Source organism: Notamacropus eugenii, chromosome 1 (genome assembly GCF_028372415.1).
Source record: "Notamacropus eugenii isolate mMacEug1 chromosome 1, mMacEug1.pri_v2, whole genome shotgun sequence".
Taxonomy (NCBI): domain Eukaryota; kingdom Metazoa; phylum Chordata; class Mammalia; order Diprotodontia; family Macropodidae; genus Notamacropus; species Notamacropus eugenii.
The window spans coordinates 445,172,104-445,191,338 of record NC_092872.1 but is presented as its reverse complement, the minus strand read 5'-3'; the positions used below and the strand labels follow the sequence as shown (position 1 = coordinate 445,191,338).

The following is a 19,235-nucleotide window of genomic DNA, read 5'->3' as shown; positions in this document are numbered from 1 at the left end:
TGGACTTTGAGGGAAAGTGAACTCCCCATCCCTGAAAATGTTCAGGCAAACTTTGGATGACTGATTGTCAAGGATGTTAGAAAAGGAGTTATATTTCCAATAAGCTAAGTGCCCTTCCTGTGCTAACATTCTGTGCTCTAATAGTCTAAAGTCCCTTCCAACTCTTACATTATGGATCCTAAGGTCACTTCTTACCCTAAGACTATTTAATCTCATGTTTCTAAAAGGACCTTTCACCAAGAAAGAGGGAACAATCAGCATCTCAAACCCATGGCTCTTGCATGACCCTCCTGGCTTTGGAAAGGAAAGTACCAAAACCATAAGGAGTGAATTTCATATTTGAAATCTGAAGAGGACATTAGAGATCATGAACTACTCATTTGACAGATAAGGGATGTGATGAAAAATGACCTGTCCAAGGTCACACACCAAGTTAGTGTCAAGTCTCAGACTGAGAAGATGTCACAAGATCATAGACTTAGAGCTGGAAGGTACTTTACAGGTCATTAATCCAACCCTCTCATTTTACAGAGAAATGAAATGGCCTGGCTGAGGTCCCACAGAACTCGAACCCAGGCCTGCTGGCGTTTTCAGCAGCACCATTTAGATAGGGCTTTGACCAGTGGATTTCTACCACTATTTGATGAAATTTTCCCATCTACGTAGATATGCCTGAGGACTCATTTGTGGACGTGTGAATCTAATGTTTATATCTTCATTTTTTCTCTTCACTCTGTATGAATATATTAACTGACAGCTCCACTAACACAACCAAACTCCTTTATCCCTCTGACAAAAAACCAAACAAACAGCTTTTCCCCATCCCCAGTTTCTGCTGTTGTCTCAGGACCCTGCTAGATGACCAATGCTAATATTTTAACATTCATTCTCCACGGATCTTGGAAACAGAGTACTCTTAGTCCAAAGGAAGGAGGAGCCAGTGGCAGCATGTCCACACTGGGACAGGCTAATTGGGGATGTGCTTCAGAGTGGGGTAGGTCTAGTGGGGAAATTACTGGGTTTGGAGGCAGGGAACTTACTGCCTTAGTAACTGGCCAAGCCCTGTCCCCTCTCCAGGCCATAGTGCTAGGCCAAATGACTGCTAATGCTCCTTACAGTTCTAAATCCCATAATCCTCTGATCTCATGGTCCCTCCAGTTACACTTCAGAGGTGACAACTTGCCCTGACTGAGCAAGGCAAGTTTTGTTTGTAAGCATTTCAGAGGCTCATACAGAACAGGGTCCCTTTCTCCTTCAGCGAGTAGACCTCAGCTCAGATTCTTCTCCTCCTGAGTTGGGACACTGAAATATATATTCCCTTACTTTATCATCAGATACTAGCAGCACTGGTACCCAGGCTTCCCCTTTAGTTCTCCCACCTCAGGCCTGTGTAGCCCATTGGGCAGGTACAGTTGGCTCCCCAGGGCCCATCAGAGCAGCGGCCTCCATTCAGGCAAGTGAAATTGTGGCCACATTCATCTGGTGGGAAGGACCACCTAGAACATAAGCATGACATCAAAGAACGTAAGCTTTGGAAGGCATTTTAGAACATAAAATGATAGACTAGAGAAGATAAAAAGTCAATTGGAAGGGATTCTAGTACCTAGAACAGAATGTTGGAGTGGGAAGAGGCCCCAGAACATGGAATGTTAGAATATAGAAGACAAGATGTTAGAGCTGAAAGGAATCCTAGAACACAAAATGTTGGAGGAGAAACAACAGAATGTCATAGTGGTAAGGAATGCTAGAACATAGTAGCAAAGAGAAGGCAGGATGGTCAAACTGAAAGGGATGTTACCACAGAATGTTAGAAGAGAGAACACAGGCTGTTAGAAAAGAGAACTCTAGAACATAGAACGTTAGAAGAAAGAAGACAGCATGTTACAACTAGAAGGGACCCTAGAACATAGAACATTAGAACAAAGAGGAGATAAGGTCCCAGATGTAAGGGCTCCTAGAACACAATGTTAAAGCAGAGAGCACAGAATATCAAAGTTGGAAGGGGCCTTAGACATCAGCTAGTGCAACCCCCTTGCTTTACAGAGGAGCAAACTGAGACAAGAGATTGAAGCCTCTTGCCCAAGGCCACGCATCTAGAAAACAGGAGAACCGGAAGCAAGACTATGGCTGAGCACTAGACTCCAGGCACCATGTCCTGAGCCTCCCAGCCCAGGTACCTACTGGCATAGGGGGCCACTGAACTCAGGAGGGCACTGGCAGGAGTAGCCCAGGACCCCGTCCACACAGGTGGCCCCATGCAGGCATGTGTGCTGGAAGCAGTCATTCACATTGGTCTCGCAGTCCCTCCCCGTGTAGCCTGGGGTGCAGTGGCACTGGTAGCTGCCCGGCAGGTTCCCACAGTGGCCATGGACACAAGGAGCAGAGCTGCACTCATCCACATCCACCTCACACAGAGGGCCATCCCAGCCAGCCTTGCAGGCACAGCTAAAGGCATTGAAGAGGTCCTGACAAGTGCCCCCATGGAGACAGGGTTCCACTGAACACACAGGGCCACCATGGCAGCCCAGATCGATGTCGTCTCCACTGTCCAGAAGGAACTGCTCTGGCTGGGGTAGAGGCACAGTGAGGCGGGTGAAGGGCAGATCAAGGCCTCCAATAGTCACACGGCCTAGGCAACCAGTGAAGTTTTCTGCCAAAACAACCTGTGCATGGTTGCGGAGGAAGTCCAGGCTCCCTGCCTGTCCCCAAAGGGTCATGTTCCTGGCCCCATCCAGCTGTAGCAACCAGCGAGAGACAGAAGCTGCTGGCTCCTCCATGGTCAGGGTGACCAGGTGCCAGCCTCCATCAGAAACAGGCACCACACCTCTGAAATTGGCCCCCTCAATGCTGTTCCCACTCTGGATGGACATGGATAAGGAGCCATTGCGGATGGCCACCCACAGGGAGGCCCCCTCCCCAGCTGCCCGCAGCAGGACAGCCTCAGGGTCCCGGGTACGGAAAGACAAGGAGAGAGCTGCAAACTCCCGTTTGGCTGACACATTGTAGCTGATGAACACGGCAGGTGGCTGATCTTGGAATGTAGCATTGGCCAGACCTAGGGGATAGGCACAGAGCTCTGTGAGCAAGGGTGAGCCTGGGGGCCAGAGCTAGGGTCAGTTCCCTACTTGTTCTCAGACAGCCAGGGGTTGTGTCCAGCTGGGACAACCAGCTGAAAGTGGAGAATGGGTCATCCTTAGAGTGAATGGGACTCAGACATTCCCTTGTGAGGAAAGGAAGACCTAAGAAATCCATAGCCTTCTGGATGTGTAGACTAAGGATACCTTTGAGTAATATTTGACCTATTGGGCTATGCCAAAAAAGAGGGCATGAGGGGCCCAGTCACTCTCTTGGGACTGTGAACATGTTTGACCTAGAGTGCCTTAGGAATTGTAAGGTCAAGATCATCCTTGGGATTGTGGTACCCAAACTATGCCCAGGCATGTGCATGGCCCCGGAATCTCCCCAGTCAGTATGGGATCCTTTAGAAGATATGGAGAACAGGCTGTTCCTGAGGAGAAGAGGGTCCAGAGAGTTCAGGACATTCCTAGAGGGCTAATCCTTGGGGCTGCCCCTAGGGGACATGGAGTCTAAGCTGTTGTTCCAGAGAAAGGTAGGAGGAGATGGGCATTCCAGACTCCTTGACCTGACATTTAAGGCCTTCTACAATCCATTACCACTCTGCTTTTCTAAGGTTAATTCATATTACTGTTTTCTAGACTCTGCGCTCTAGTCAAACAGGGACTGTCTTTTACCTTTCTTTGTATTTTTGTATTTCCAGCACTTAGCACAGCACCTATACACTGCAGGTGCTTAATAAATGTTGATTAATTGCCTGACTCCTGCTCACCCTCAAATACACATTCTGTTCTCATAATCCATGCCTTTGCTTATACTGTTCCCAATACTTAGCAGGCCCTCCCCTCCTGCTCTTTGCCACTTGAATTCCTAACCATGCTTCCAAATTGAGCCTGAACACTACTTCCTCCATGAAGTCTTTCTTATCCCCCTCAAGGTGGACCTCACTCCTCAGATGTCCCACAGCCCTTTGCCCCTCTCTGCTGCCTTCATCACTAGGGTCAATGAGAACTCCCATGTGTCTTTCAAAGTCCTCTCAATGTGGCAGCAGCCTGTTTTCCCACCTTCTCAGACATGACTCCCCTTCCCACACTCCACGGGCCTCTTGCTACTTCTCATCCATGACACTACATCCCTGCAATTCCATGCTCTCTCATCCCCTTCTTTTAGCATGCCTTGTTTCCTTCAAGATTCAGCTCATGGGCACCTTCCAGAAGACGCTTTTTCTGATCCCCTCAGCTTCTATTTTTGTTTTTCAGCTGTTTTCAGTCATGTCTGATTCTCCATGACCCCATTTGGGGTTTTAGCAAAGATATTGGAGTAGTTTCCCATTTCCTTCTCCAGCTCATTTTACAGATGCAGAAACTGAGACAAACAGGATTATGTGACTTGCCCAGGGTCACACAGCTAGTAAGTGTCTGAGGCATTTGAAGATAAGTCTTCCTGACTCCAGCCCTGGTGCTTTATCTGCTGTGCTGCCTACCTGTCCTTTCAGCTACAATTGCCCTCCCCAAATCACCTTGTATTGAGTTTGTATTTACAATAATAAGAATGGTAATTACTATTATTATCATATCTAGCATTTTTTAGGGTGTTAAGGTTTTCAAAACACCTTAAGTGCATGCGATCTCATTCAGTCTTGTAGAGGTACATATTGTTTTACCCATTAGAACATAAACTCCTTGAGGGCAGAGACTTGTTTTTTGTCTTTGAATCCCCAAGGTTTAGCATAGTGCCGGAGACATAGTAGGTACTTAACAAATCTTTGGATGATATAATATTAAATATTATATTCTGTGTTTATGTTGTATCCCCTGATTAGACTTGAAACTCCATAAGGTTAGGAACTATGCTATCCTTTGTCTCTCTCCCCACCCCCTCGTGTTGAAGATAGAGCTCTGCCTATAGTGGGGGTTTTTAATTTGTTTGTTGAATAGAAGGAATGAAGGAATGAATGAATGAATGAATCAAGTGTAGACTTTAGGACATTCCTAGAGATGAAAGGATGGGACAAATGGTTGTCTCTACTCACAGATGTAGCCATCAGGGACCTCAGCACAGGTAGTAGGAGGAGGACAAGGTTGGTCCTGACACCATAAGCGCTTAGCACACGTGGGCCCCGTAAAGTTGGAGGGGCAGCTGCAGATGAAATCATTCCAGGTCACAGTACACGTCCCTCCATGGTGACAGGGTTCAAGCTGTAAGACAAACAGAGTAGCTGCTCCCATTTCTGTGGAGCCCAAAGGTGTGCACAGCACCTTTGTCACACCCACCCGGGAAGGGATGCAAGGGTTTTCAGCCCCATTGCATAGAGGAGGAAACAGAGACCCAAAGAAGGGGTAGTCCTCCAGCTAATGCATTTGTTACTACGTCTGAGAAGTACCTCCTCAGGCCCTGAACAGGAAGCTTAGGGTTGGGTCACTGACCGAGGACCAGGGAATCCCCACTCCGCAGAGTTGGGAGGTCTCTGGGTGCAGAGGAATAACCTGTTTACAGAATGAATGCTAGAACTAGACATTAACTTTAGACAAACTTGGATCTTGTCAGAGAGGTTGTTGAGATAGATTCCTGCCTAGACAATAAATAGCAGCCCACGATTCTATTGTCCTTAAAATATTTACAAAACACTCTCCACACAGCAACGTTTTGAGGCAGGTCATGAAAATATATCTCTATTTAATAGATGAAGAAGCTTGGGCTCAATGAGGGTTGTGACTTGCCCAAAGTCAAAGAGCCAGTCAGAGGGCTAAGAGGCAAACCCAGGGCTCCATACACCAAAGTCAGCATTCTTTCCACTTCATCACCCTACCTGTTTGTTGTCCAGGGTGCCTTTCAGCTCAAAGAATGCTCAGCTGAAGGAAGATGTCCTCTGTTTGGTGGGATCAGCAAAAGCAGTCACCCCTACCCCCACCCCACCCCGCCCCCAAGCAGAGATAGAGCAAAAGGTTGGGCTAACTCCACCCATGAGTCCTAACAGAGTGAGAAGACCAGGAAAGAGTCCAGGCCTGGGTGTTCTCAGTCTCTGACACTGAGCCTGGACTCTCTGGCTTAGTCGGTCTTTCTTAGACTAGGAGTCTGTGAAGACACACCCACACCTTTCTACCAAGCCAAGCCAGGTTGATGAAGATGAGTCTGATAAGAATGGCGGTGTAGACTTGCCATCTGCACTTTGAACAAATTCATTTCCCTAGACCTCAGTTTCCTCATCTATAAAAAATAGGGTGTAGACTAATAGTCTCTAAGATCCTTTCCAGTTCTAACATTGTTTTTTCTCAGATTCCTCCCAGCTCTGACATTCCGTGTTCTTTGTTCTAACATCCCGGCTCTTCTAGCTCTGACATTTGATATTCCATGTTCTGATGTCTGAGTTCTAATGTCTCTTCCAGCTCTGATATTCTGTGTACCAAAGCCAAAGAACCCTACTAAGTGGTTCACTCTCCCCAGAATGTATACATGTGCATGTGCGCGCACGTACACGCGCACACACACACCCACACACCCACATCCCCCCACACACACACACACACCAACCATCTTGCTCACTCACCCTGCAAGTATCTTCTGAGACACAGCCCAAAGTAAGGTTGCTGACCTGCCCTGCATACACTTCCCCAGAACTGGTCCAGTTGCCAGGATGAAGGAGAGGGAGGAAGTCCAGGCGGAGGCTGTTAAGACGGATATCCTGCAGACAACCTTTAAAGTTGATGCCCCAGGGCTCAGCTGAGGCTGGTGGGGCCACACCGCCTACATGGACTTCATAGCTAGGGCCCAGAGGGGGCCCTTGAAGCTGACCAGAGCCTAAGCTGAAGGTCACCAGGTGCCTATGTCCATCATCCACGCGTCCAGGAAGGGTCACCATTGAAGTATAAGCTGTCTCCACATGGACCTCCCCTCCAGCCAAGAATACTGTATAGGTGGGTAGTGAGCCATTGGTCATCTGCAGTAGGAGGCCCGAAGCCTCACGAGTACGCAGAACAAAAGATACAGTGAGGTTGGGGCTTGGTGCATCTCTAAGCAGGAAGGAGGCCATGCTGTAGGAGCCCCCCAGGCCGAAGGTCCATGCTGGTGGCTCTGCAGAGAAAGGAGACAGCAGAGGAAGCGTCAGCAAGCTGGAATGGTCAACCTGGGGAAGGATACCCCAAAAGGGAGTGGGGCCTAGCCTTGGGATTCATAGAGATAGTCTCCACCCTTGAGATTTGAAGTAAAGAAACTGCCCTCCCTTGGGACAATACTAACATCCTGGGGACCAAGAGAGATAGGGAGGGAGGTAGCCCCTGGCCTCAGGGATCCTCTGTCTGAGGTGGGAAGATATGGCCTCTGGACTCAAGGAACCCCTTAAACCCAGTATTCCTTGAGAGTAGGGGCTATATCTTTCCCACAGACCAAGGGCTTCTAAAACTAGTCTACAGTTGCTTACCCCCGCCAACTTTGGAACTCACCCTGAGAACATGTGGGACCTTCATAAGGCCTAGGGCAGTCACAGTGGAAGGTTGTCCAGAGGTCAACACAGGATCCCCCATGGTCACAAGGCCCTGAGCTACACCAATCAGTATGCTCACAGCCTAGCTGTACTCCAGGCCGGCCATCAGCAAGATCCTGGGGCACTAGCATATGCCCATCCATACTCACGTCCTCCAGGCAGCCCACAAAGCTCGGGATGGTCCCAGCCCCACCACCCACATGGAGAGTTAGGAAGGCTGGAGAGTCAAAGGCTACTTCTTCTACCAGGGGATGGCTCTTCAGGCAGGGCCCATTCCCACAAGCCTCATGCCACAGCCTCAGCTCCAAGGCCGAGTGGAGGAGGATTACTTCAGCCTGGTGCCAATGCCCATCACTCAAGGATGGGGTGCTGAGGCTCAAGGGGAGCTCAGTGCCCTGACTCCTCAGTGTGGCCCACAGGGTGCCCTGAGACAGCTCCAGGGTGAGACTTTCAGCAGTGTCTCCTCGGGAGAACAAGAGTCCATTGGGTAGTGTAGTTCGAAACCGCAGTGACATAGCTGGCTGCCCAGACCCATCACCCATAGGCAGTGCCACAAGCAAGGAGCCACCAATTGCCAGGGAAAAGGTAGTAGATTGGGAGCACATGGGTCCATGAAAACCTGGCAGACAGTGACAGGTATAGCTATGGGCCCCTGCCTTGTAGATGGGCATGCACTGGGCCCCATGTTGGCAGCCATGACCTTCACATCCAGTGAGCAGGACAGAGCAGTCCTTCCCACCCCAGGTTGGGGGACAGTGGCACACATAGTCATTTACACCATCTTCACAGGGCGCACCATGGAAACAGGGCTCAGACGCACAGTCATCAACATTGACCGTGCACAATACACCTGTAGAGAGAGAGTGTGTGTGTCAGCCCACAGACATGGAACTCCAGAAAAAGCCCCCTGGAAGCATCTGAGCCATCTATAACTCCAACCTTCCACCCAGTGAAGTAATCAACTCCAATCAATCAATCAACCAACATTTGTTAAATACATCCTATATCCCAGAAACTGGGGATACAAATTTTAAAAACTGAAACAAGTCCAATTCTCATGTTACCATACTCTCCACAACATCACTAAGGTAGTCAGATATTGTCGGCTTGAATAATAAAAATAACAATTTTTTGTTTTTAATTTAAAATTTATTTTTAAAAATGTCTATTTTAGTGGTAGCTTGGGCTGAGGAACCAATAGACTTGTTCTAATTATCTCTAGGTGGTTAAAAATTAAAATTTATCTAATAATAGAAATAATCTTCATCCATATAATATTTGAAGGTTTACAAAGCACCTCGCAGCTTGATGAGGTAGGAAACGTAGGCATTATTATCCCCATTTTATAGAGGAGAAAACTGAGCGTTGGAGAGACTAAGTGACTTAGCTGCAGTCACAGAGCTAGATCCAAACCCAGGTTTCTTCTCACCCAAAGTTGAGTTCTTTTGCCCCTATACCATTCATTAGCCACCAAGGGAGTGCCAATCAGCACTAATTATTAGGAAGTCATTCCTTTTTTCACCAGACTTATCATTTCATTGTTATCATAGGCAACAGCCAGTGTGGAAACTTTCTTCACTAAAGCAGATCAGTATGTCCTCCATAACTTAGAGGTCTAGAGAGCTGTCCAGGGGCACTAGGAGGTTAAGTGTGACAGGTGGAACTTGAACCTAGGTCTTAACTCCGGGCTAGCTCCCTTATCCAGGACACCATCCTGTTGATGCATATCAGGCAAAATCTACCTCCTTGTAACTTAATCTGAAATGTTTTTGATGATGTTTCATGGCAAAGTGGATAAAGAGAAAGACCCAAGAAGTTCAGTTCCCACTGAAGATACGTAGAGGCTGTGTGACCCTGGGCTCTTACATTGTGCATTGACTCTTAGAAGGCATTAGCCAAACTGTACCTGGCAGAGGGTGTTTCCTCACCTGGGAATTCCCTATGTCAGTGGAATCACAAGTCCAATTCTTATCCCTGTCCCTGTTTTTAGAATTATAAAAGCTATTAGAGTTAAGTCAGCCAATAAACATTTATTAGATGCCTACTGTATGCCAGATACTTCGTTAAACACTGAGGATATAAAGAAATATAAAACACATTCCCTGCTTGTTAGAGCTCAGTCTAATTAATAAGGTAGATGCCTGCCCCTCCCCTGCACTTTACAAATGAGGAAACTGGAGCCCAGAGAGAAGTAACTTATCCAAAGTCACAGAATTAAGTGGCAGATTGGGGGAAAATAAAATGCTAAACAAAAGAAAAAAGTGACCGAGCCTAAATTTGAACCCAAATTTCTGACTCCAGTTCCCTACACATGTTGTTCCTTCCTCTGCCCCCTTGAGATAAACAGAACAAGTCTGTTAGGTGCCCAGCCTAAGCCGCCATTAAAAACCCTCCTGCCCCTACCCCTGACATCCAAAGTCAGGAGCCTGAGTGGGGTCTCACCACTCTTGAGGGGTTCAGAGCCCTGGTAGGGGGCTGGGCTGGGCTGCTGTGCTGCTCACACAACACCACGGCTCTGCCCAACTCGCACCAAGTCCAAACCAAACCTGAACACAGATCACAGGAAAGGGTACTTTTAGAGCTGAAGGGGACCTTAAAGATCATCTAGTCCATGCCCTTCATTTCACAGATGAAGAACTGAGGCCCTGAGAGGGGAATGACCCACCTAAAGTCAGATGGGTAGTGACTGGAATTGCTTTTATTTAGTTTTTGTTCAGTTGTTTCAGTTGCGTCTGACTCTTTGTGACCCCATTTGGGGTTTTCTGCAGCTCATTTTACAGATAAGGAAACTGAGGCAAATAGGGTTAAGTGACTTGCCCAGAGTCACACAGCCAAGCAGTGACTGAGGGCAGATTTGAACTCGCGTAAATGAGTCTTCCTGACTCCAGGTCTAGCATTCCATCCACTGCGCCAACTATTTTCTATTGTCATTTCCTGTATCACTTTAAAGCTTACAGAGCCCTTTCCTCACAACCACCCTGGGAAAGAAGAAGTAGAAGTAAACTGATGTCCATTTTATAGATGAGCAGACTGAGAGCGCAACCAGTAAGTAGCTGAGCTGGAATGTGGACCCCCCCATTTTGACTCCTGACCATACATGCCTCCCTCTGCACCAGACTGCCTCCTTTCAGTCCCCCTCCATCATCTCCCAGCTCATTCAGCCTCTGCCTGAAGACCTCAGTAATGGAGAAACCACTATCCCTCAGGCAGATCAGTCTACTTGAGAGCATAGTTCTGGTTGTTGGAAAGTTCTTTCTTGCATAGAGCTAAATTTTGCCTCCCTCTCTCCACCTCCCTCTTTACCCCATTCACTGCTCCTGGCTCTGCCCGTGGACACCAAATATAAGAACCCCAATGCCTCTTTCCATGGTGTGATACCCAGGAGTAACAAAGGGGCTCTTCCCTCCTCTCCCATCCTCAGTCTGGTTTATACAAAGCTCAGTGCCCTTCTTCCGCCCTCCCACCCTGCTCCACTAGCTCATTCCCATTCATACCTGCCAGGAGCAGTAGGCTCCCCAGGACAGCCCCCAGGAGCAAGGATGTCATCTCACCCCCTTTGCAGACATGGGGGCCAGGAGGATGAGGTGACTGCCTTGATAGGGCATTGGGCTGCGGGTCCAGCCAAGTCAAGGGAGCTAAAGGCCAGGGCAACTGCTCAACAGGAGCTGAGCTGGAGAGAAGGCTAATCCAGCTCCCCTTGACCCGCCCCATCCCTCCCATCTCCACCCCAGCTGGCTCCCATCAGCATTGACAGACATGGGAATGTTCAGTTTAGATCTTCCTTCCTCCCTCCCTCCTCCTTCCTCCCACCTCCACATGAGATCTGCCCAGCCCCAGCTGAAGGGGGACCGAGGCAAGGGGCAGTGAGCAACATAGAAAAGCAATTGGAGACCCTTTCACTGTGCCCATCTCTAGAGTAGGAGCAGAGCCCAACCCCTGCCCCTCGAGCCATGCAAAGTGGGAAGCTTGTGACATTTTAGTGAGGCCTACGAACTTCTTCTTAGAAAAATGTTTTTAAATATATATAATAAAATACCAATTATTGTGAAATAGAGTTATCTATGTATCTATATCTATTATCTATCTTTCTAGTCTCTCTCTCTGTGTCTCTCTGTCTCTCTGTCTCTCTCTCCCTCTCCCTCTCTGTCTCCATGTGTGTGTATATATGTATGCATATGTTCCAGACCCCAGATTAATATCAACTACTTCTACATCCATAAAGCTTTAAGATTTGCAAACCACTGTCTTCACAAATTATCCTGTGAGGTAGAAAATACAGTTACTATAGAACTGCATCCAAATTCCATATCTGATGTTTATTACCTGAGTGACCCTGGGACAGTCACCTTCCTCCCTGGGCCTGTTTCCTCATCTGTAAAATGGGATTGGACCAGATAACTGCTGAGGTTCCTTCACCTCTAGATTGTTGATCCCCATTTTACAGAGAAACAGACTGAGACTCAGAAAGAAGATATGACTTTTTCAGGGTCATACAACTAGTAAGTCACAGAAACAGGTTTAAGAGCTGAAAGTCCTCTAACTATCTTATCCAATCCCTTTATTTTACTGATGAATAAACTAAGATCCAGAGATGTTGATCGTTAAATAGACATCAAAAGTCACACTGTTAATTAGAGGGACAAGAAACCATGTCTCCTAAGACCTTACAGATAAGGAAAATAGGTACAAAGGGGAGCAGTGCCTTCTCCAAGCTCATAAAGGTAGCAAGTAGATGTGCTGGGATTTGAACTGAGGCTGCCCTAGCCTCACGCCCTTGAGCCTCAGCCAGAAGCCAGGTCTACCCCAGGTGAGACCAGGAAATGGAACTTCTCCACATCCCTGCCACATTTCTCCACATCCCCACCACAAGACTCCCTGGGGCCCATACCCACTATCCCCTGATGTAAGAGTAGCAGAGAGAGACAAAGACAAAGAGAGAACCAGAGAGAATAAGAGATTCAGATACACAGAGGGAAAAAGAGACAGAAACAAAGAGAGAGAGAGAGAGAGAGAGAGAGCGCCTCTGCCTATGACTGCCAAGACCTGGTAAGAAACTGAGGACAAGTGGAGGAAGCAGGTGGCACACAGCTCCCAAGATGGGTTCTCATAATCTCATTAGATCCCCGACCTTATTACGATCTCATCCTCTTACCCTGGAAAACTCCACCTTTCAAAGTACTCCCCCTCTTCTCCCACCTGCCTCAATCACTACTCTCTGGGAGACGTGGAGAATACCCCTGACACCTCCCAGAGCAGGTTAAGAGACAATTAACATGGGAAAGGACATCAAGCATGATGAAAAAAAAAAAAAGAAAAATCCTATATACCTCAAAATATTTATAGCGGCACTTTTTTTTAGTATCAAAGAAATGGAAACAAAGCAGATGCCCACCAATTGGGGAATGGCTAAACAAATTGTATTATATGAATGAAATGGAATATTACTGTGTCATAAGAAACAGTGTGTAATAAGGCATAATGAAAAGCATCAGAAGACTTGTATGAACTAATGCAAACTGAAGTAAATAGTGAAATAAAATCTAGAAAAATAAACAGATAAATATATATGGGCACACTCATAATGACTATAATAGAAATCAATCTAGCAAAACAGTTGGAACTGAATGCTATGAAGTTCTAATGATCAAGTTTGGCCCCAAAGAAGAGATGTGAGAATTCACCTCCCTCTCTTTTCTCAGAGGGCAGTGTGGGTATGGAACGCTATCTATCATGTTAAACTTAGTCAGTGTTCTGCTATTTCATTTATTTGCTCTGTTTTTTATTCTTTTTTTTAAGAGAGAGTTCTCTGGGAGGGAAATGAGAGCAGGCTATATTGGGAAGTGAAAGTGATATAAAAGCAAATTATATCAATACTTCTTTAAAAAAAAAAAAGACATTTATTGACCAGAACACACCAGAAGAGGGTAGCCAGGATGATGGGAGCCATTTAAGAATCGGATGAAGGAACTAGGGATCTTTGACCTAGAGAAGAAAAGTCTTGGGGAAAGGGGGTGGTGGTGGCATAGTCACTGTCTTCCAGGATCTGAAGGCCTTTCCTGAGGAAGAAGGCCTAGAATGACTCTGCTTGGCCTCAGAGGCAGAACTAGAAGCAAGGGGTGAAAAAAAGACAGCGACAGATTTCAGCTCAATGTAAGGAAAGGTTTCCTATCAAGCAGAGCAGTCCAAAACTGAAATAGAATACTTCTTTAAGTGGTAATTCCCTAAAGATCTTCAGATAGAGGCTGGATGACCATTTCTCAGGGGTGTTATCCAGGGGATTTTGCCTCAGATATGTCTTGGATCAGATCCCCTCTGAGGTGCACCCTCAACTCAGATTCCCTGAGAAACTGGTTGCCTTGCCCCCCATTCTTCCCCTGTCCCCACCACTCAAGACCTCCTTCCTGTGCATGTCAGATCCCAGAACAAACATGGTCACAGGGAGAATTTAGGGTTGAAAGAAACAGGCACTTTGGGCGAGATCCTCTAGTCCGGGGGTTCTTTACATTTTTTGTGTCTTAGGCCCCTTTAGAATTCTCGTGAAACCATAATGACCACTTCTCAGAAGAATATTTTTAAGTGTATAAAATAAAATACACAGGAGCATAAAATACAAAATAATTCTTAAAAAACAAATTCACCAATCCCAGATTCTAATCTAGTCTAACCCTATCCTTTTACAGAGGAAGAAACCGAGGCCCAGAGATGCACAGTGGTAAAGTATATTATTAACCTGGGATTTATAAACTTTTAAAAATATTTTGATAACTGCATTTTTCTGAGTTCACATTCCAGCTTGGACATTCTATGTACATTCATCTTTTGACCCCAAATCCAGCCTCCTCTTATCCTTCTATTTGAATACCACTATCTGATCTCTGAATAAATACCTCCATAGATGGTGAATTCGCTACCTCCTGAAGCAGATCAGAAAGGCTTCAGGGACCTGGAAGTAGCAGGGACTGGGAAAAAAGGCCTTCCCTCAGTCTAATCACTGAATGAAACAGTTAGGTACAGGGCCTGGGACAGGGAGAGGAGGTTAGGTTCAGAGGGAGGAATTTGTACTGGAAGTATGGGGTGGGGGTGGAGTGCAGAGGACAACATTCCAATGGAAGGGGTAGGAGTGTTCATTGGAAGGTACATGTAGCTGAGGATGCGCACAAGCATGCGCAACTGTGGGCCACAACACCAATTAGAACTCCCATTTCTGTGCTTCATTAAAGCTGACGCATTGCAACAACTCTGAAGGAGGTGGTGCGGATGTTATTATTCCCATGTTACAGATGAAGAAAGGGAGGCTAAGGGAGGTTTTGTGACTTGGCCAGGGTGTGTGTGTGTGTGTGTGTGTGTGTGTGTGTGTGTGTGTGTGTGTGTGTGTGTGTGTGTGTGTGTGTGTGTGTGTGTGTGTGTGTGTGTGTATGTGTGTGTCTGCCTGTGCTCTCGGATACACAGAGCCACCCAGGTCCAGCCCAACATGGCTTTTTGCTGCCCGTGCTCCCTCATGTCTTCTGACTCTTCCCAGGATCCAGGATTCCCCCTTGTCCTCTTCTGCCTGCTCAAGCCCTCCCCATCTTCAAGGCCCAGCTCCTCTGTGAAGCTGCCCCCTCACCAAGTCCTGAGGACCTGTTGCCTTGTTCCAAGAGGGACTTCAGCAAGTCTGTGACCTAGGGCCCTGTACTAGGATTTGAACCCAGTTCCTATGACTCTAAATTCACTTCCTAGGTTCTAAAGGCTCCCAAACCAGGCACTGGCTCTTCAGTTCTCTTCATACAATTACAAGGTTAGGCATAGTGGGGATGCTTGGGAAATGCTCAGAGAGGGAAGGAAGACAGGGATGAGTGAGTGGATAATGGACTCAGTGAATGAATAGAGTGAATAAATGAGCAAATGAATGAGTATATGATGGCAGAAATAAGGAAATGCTTATCAATCATTACTCATAACTCAGTGCCCTCAGATTTATGAGTGAGTGGATAAATGAATGAATGAAGTAAATGAGTGAGCTAAATGAGTGACTAAGTAATGAAGGAAAGAAAGAAAGAATGGATTGAGTTAATAAATACCCAGAGACCAAAGGACAGCAGACATCCCCTATCAGTGCCAAAGAATTCAGATGTTAGGAGCAAGGTGGGGCTCTCTTCCTGAACTGCCCACCTCCTTCTCCAGAGAAGAAGTGTCTCCAGAGACACTAGGACCCAGGTACTAATGGCACCCACTTAGATGGAGGGCACCCCACCCCAGAACCCTCCTCCCATCCCCCCATCAAGCACCTGTGTACCCTGCCAGGCAGTGGCACTGGAAGCTGTTGGGAAGATCTTCACAGGTGCCTCCGTTCAGGCAGGGCTGGGACTCACATTCATTCACATCCTCAGAGCAGTTGTCCCCTGTGAGCAGAACAGTTAAGAGTCTTCAGTCAGCCCCAGACACAGAGAAGGAAGCAATTCCCTGCCATAATGCCCATGAGGTCCCTTAGACTGAGAGCTCCCTCATGAGCTACTGGATACCAGGGCTGAGAAGCTGAGGAGCAGAGGATGAGATCCTAGAGAGGATCTGGTCCAACCCCTTCATTTACATGTGAGAAAATTGTGGCACTGAGAGGTGTCCAAAGTCAGCTGGTAAACAGCGATAAAAAACAACATGTATGAAGGATACAGAAAAGCATGAGAAGATTTATATGAACTGATGCAAACTGGATTTGCACCTATGTCTTCTGACTCCAAATTCATGCTTTTCCCATTGTACCACACACAGTCTGGCTCAATGCCTCTCTAATACCTGACAGGTCAGAGCATGCCTGCAGCCAGTAGCGCTCAATAGGCATTCAAGCTTGGACCAGAACCTAGTCTCCTAACACCAGCCTCAAGCCTTTTTCCACCACTGAAACCCTCCTCCCTAGCCTACTATCTCTGAAGTCCTCAGTCAGATGTTCCAGATAATAGGGCCAGATACAGGTGGGGAAAATTGGGCTTCCCAAGTCCCACTCACCTGTGAATCCAGGAAGACACTGGCACATAAAGCCAGATGCTGAGCTGTAGCTGAAGGTCCCAGGAAAGACAGGCTGGGCTCCCCCGTAGAGTGACTGATTAGATCTCTGGAAACAAAGGCCCCCATGGAGGCAGGGGGCCCCCACACACTCATCCTCATCCATCTCACAGTGTTCCCCATGGTAACCTAGGGCAATATCCACAGAGAATATCTACCTACCAATACCCTTATAGATTTACACAAACATGCACATACATGCCACAAATAAACACAAACAAAAGTTCCCTTATACATACAGAAATGTCCATGGGCTCTAACATGAATGATTGATTACATGCACATTGTTCATGAAATTCCAAATTAGAAAGTTAGAGACCACTTAATGTAACAGAATGGGAAACCAAGACCTATGCAGAAGGTGACTTACCCAAAGTCAGAGAGGTGGGAAAGGCAACACTAACACAAGTGCCCTGTCTCCTGAGGTCTTTGTACTAGGTTATGCTGAGTTTTTGGAATAACAATTGCACATGAGAACCCTAAGAAAGCCGATGGGGCTAATGTGGACCTGTTAGCCAGGATGAACTGGAGGGGCTGATGGGAGCGAGGGGGGAGTGGAATAAACATGGACACACCAGCATGGGGACACACACGCACACACGTACCTGGCAGGCAGACACACGTATAGTTGCTCTGCCCATCCAAACAGGTGGCATTGTGTAGACACGGGTTGGACAGACACTCCAGCACTTCGACCTCACAGAGAGCACCCTCAAAGCCAGTCCCACTGCAGTTACACTGGAACCTGGGACAGATCCAGCACCCAGGGGTCACAGACCCCCAGAAGCCACACTCCACAGTCCCACCCCACATCTAACCCCACTGGAGCTGAGTGGTAAACTAATCTAATCCCATCATTTTTCAGAGGGGAAGCCTCTGCAGACCAGATAGGGGAAGCAGCTTGCTTAATGTCATACAGTCGCCAAATCCAATTTCTGTGAACTAAAAGCTGGAAGAAACCCTGGAAATCATCTAGTTAATCTCCACCCCCTCCCCCATTTCACAAAGGAGGAAACCAAGGCCAGGAAGGATGAGGTGGGTTTGCCCAAGGTCACACATGAAATGAATCAGGATTTAAACCCGAAAAAATCTAGGGTCTCCTATACCAGGCTGTTGTATGTCATTTACCTTAATTTTAACAGTTCACTTTGTAAATTCTAAGTTTGTGAGGTGAGTGAGCTGGACTGGAGTCCTCGGGGCATATCCTGACTGAGCCTGAGCAAGTCACTTTATCTCTTGGTGCCAGAACAATCCTCTGGCCCTGTAAGCTGCAGACCAGGCTCTGGACTGGAGAGGTAGGAAGTTCTCTGCATTCCTGAAAACACTGTTCTGATCCCTGCCAAAAAGCTTCTTATGTGTGTATCCCATCTCCTTTCTGGCAGCCCAGACTTGGTAAGGGCAGGGAGCAGCTCTCATTTAGGTTTTCAATGTCCCCTCATTCTAAGATCCCGGCCTTAGGTGTTAGAGATACTTAATATGGCTGGTGAATTCAACTTTCTGCTTTCCTCCATCAGCCTCAGACCCCAGACTTTTTGAAAGCAGGGGCTGCCCTTCTCCCTCCCCCAAGGATTTCTGAAGAGCTGGGCCTCCAACTTAGAGCTTCTGAAGGTCTTGGACCCCATCCTCTTGCCTGGTCTCTATCACAGGGCCCAGGAGGGACCTAAGGTCAGCCCAGCTTTCAGCCTGTCCCCAAGGCTAGTCTGTCCCTAGGGCTCTCACCTGTCAATGAAGTTGTGGCACATGCCTCCGTTGGCACAAGGCTGGCTCTCACACTCATCGATGTCCACCTGGCAGTTATGTCCAGTGTAGCCAGGAGAACAAAGACATCGGTAGGAGCCTACACCCTCCAAGCAGGAGCCCCCGTTCTGGCAGGGATCTGACTGGCATTCATCTATGTCTGTCTCACAATTCAATCCTGAGTGAGAGAGAGAGAGAGATTAGAATAAGTATATGAGATTTCCCGGATTTCCCACTGGTTTCTTTTATCCCAATGTGGCTTCCTGAAGACCCAGAGCAGGCCTCAGGTCTCAGTGCTGACCCAGAGATTGATCTCCACCCTCAGCAATTTGAAGACCCCAGGTAACCCCTGCCCAAGTGATGAGGGGCCAAAGTACAGGGTCCAGGATTGGAATGAGGGCCATGAGGACAGTCGAGTGAACCACTTCAAGGCAAAGTACCTACACACAGACAGACATCTAGAGTTCACAAAGTATTTTCTTTACAACCTTGAGAGATTGGTGGTTTTCTGCATAAGAGGGAACTGGGCATCAGAGAGGAAATGGATTAAAACTCATGAGCTTCAGAACTAGAAGGGGCCTTCCAGATCATCTAGCCAATCCCCTCAATGTACAGAGGGGAACATTCAGGCCTAGAGAGGGGATTAACTCAACAGAAGTCACAGTTAACAAACACAAGGAAGTAAACCCAGGTCCTTGGATTCTCAATCTCCTCATGGCGTTACACCAGGCTCCATCCCCGCGTAGCACCCCCACCACCCCCAACCCCCACGCCCCACCAGGCAGGCTTCCAGAGTCTATGACTCAGAGAAGGAGTTGCCCACTGCTCCTCCCACCTGGTGACCCCAAATTCCTCCATAGATACATCCTGGCAGGCCCCCAGCTCCTCAGGCTCCCGTGCCTGC

At 47.4% G+C, this 19,235-nt stretch overlaps 1 protein-coding gene across 1 annotated transcript in view; it reads right to left on the bottom strand.

Annotated features, from left to right (window-relative positions):
- CRB2 (crumbs cell polarity complex component 2) overlaps positions 1-19,235 on the bottom strand; it is a 44,490-nt gene that overhangs the window by 7,369 nt on the left and 17,886 nt on the right. Inside the window, exons 3-11 of the mRNA XM_072631870.1 lie at positions 18,314-18,509; positions 17,200-17,339; positions 16,538-16,723; positions 15,823-15,936; positions 7,515-8,405; positions 6,623-7,146; positions 5,108-5,273; positions 2,182-3,055; positions 1,380-1,496 (exon numbers count right to left, since the gene is read on the bottom strand). Coding sequence (XP_072487971.1) covers positions 1,380-1,496; positions 2,182-3,055; positions 5,108-5,273; positions 6,623-7,146; positions 7,515-8,405; positions 15,823-15,936; positions 16,538-16,723; positions 17,200-17,339; positions 18,314-18,509 — 3,208 coding nt within the window. The remainder of the gene's footprint in view (positions 1-1,379; positions 1,497-2,181; positions 3,056-5,107; positions 5,274-6,622; positions 7,147-7,514; positions 8,406-15,822; positions 15,937-16,537; positions 16,724-17,199; positions 17,340-18,313; positions 18,510-19,235) is intronic.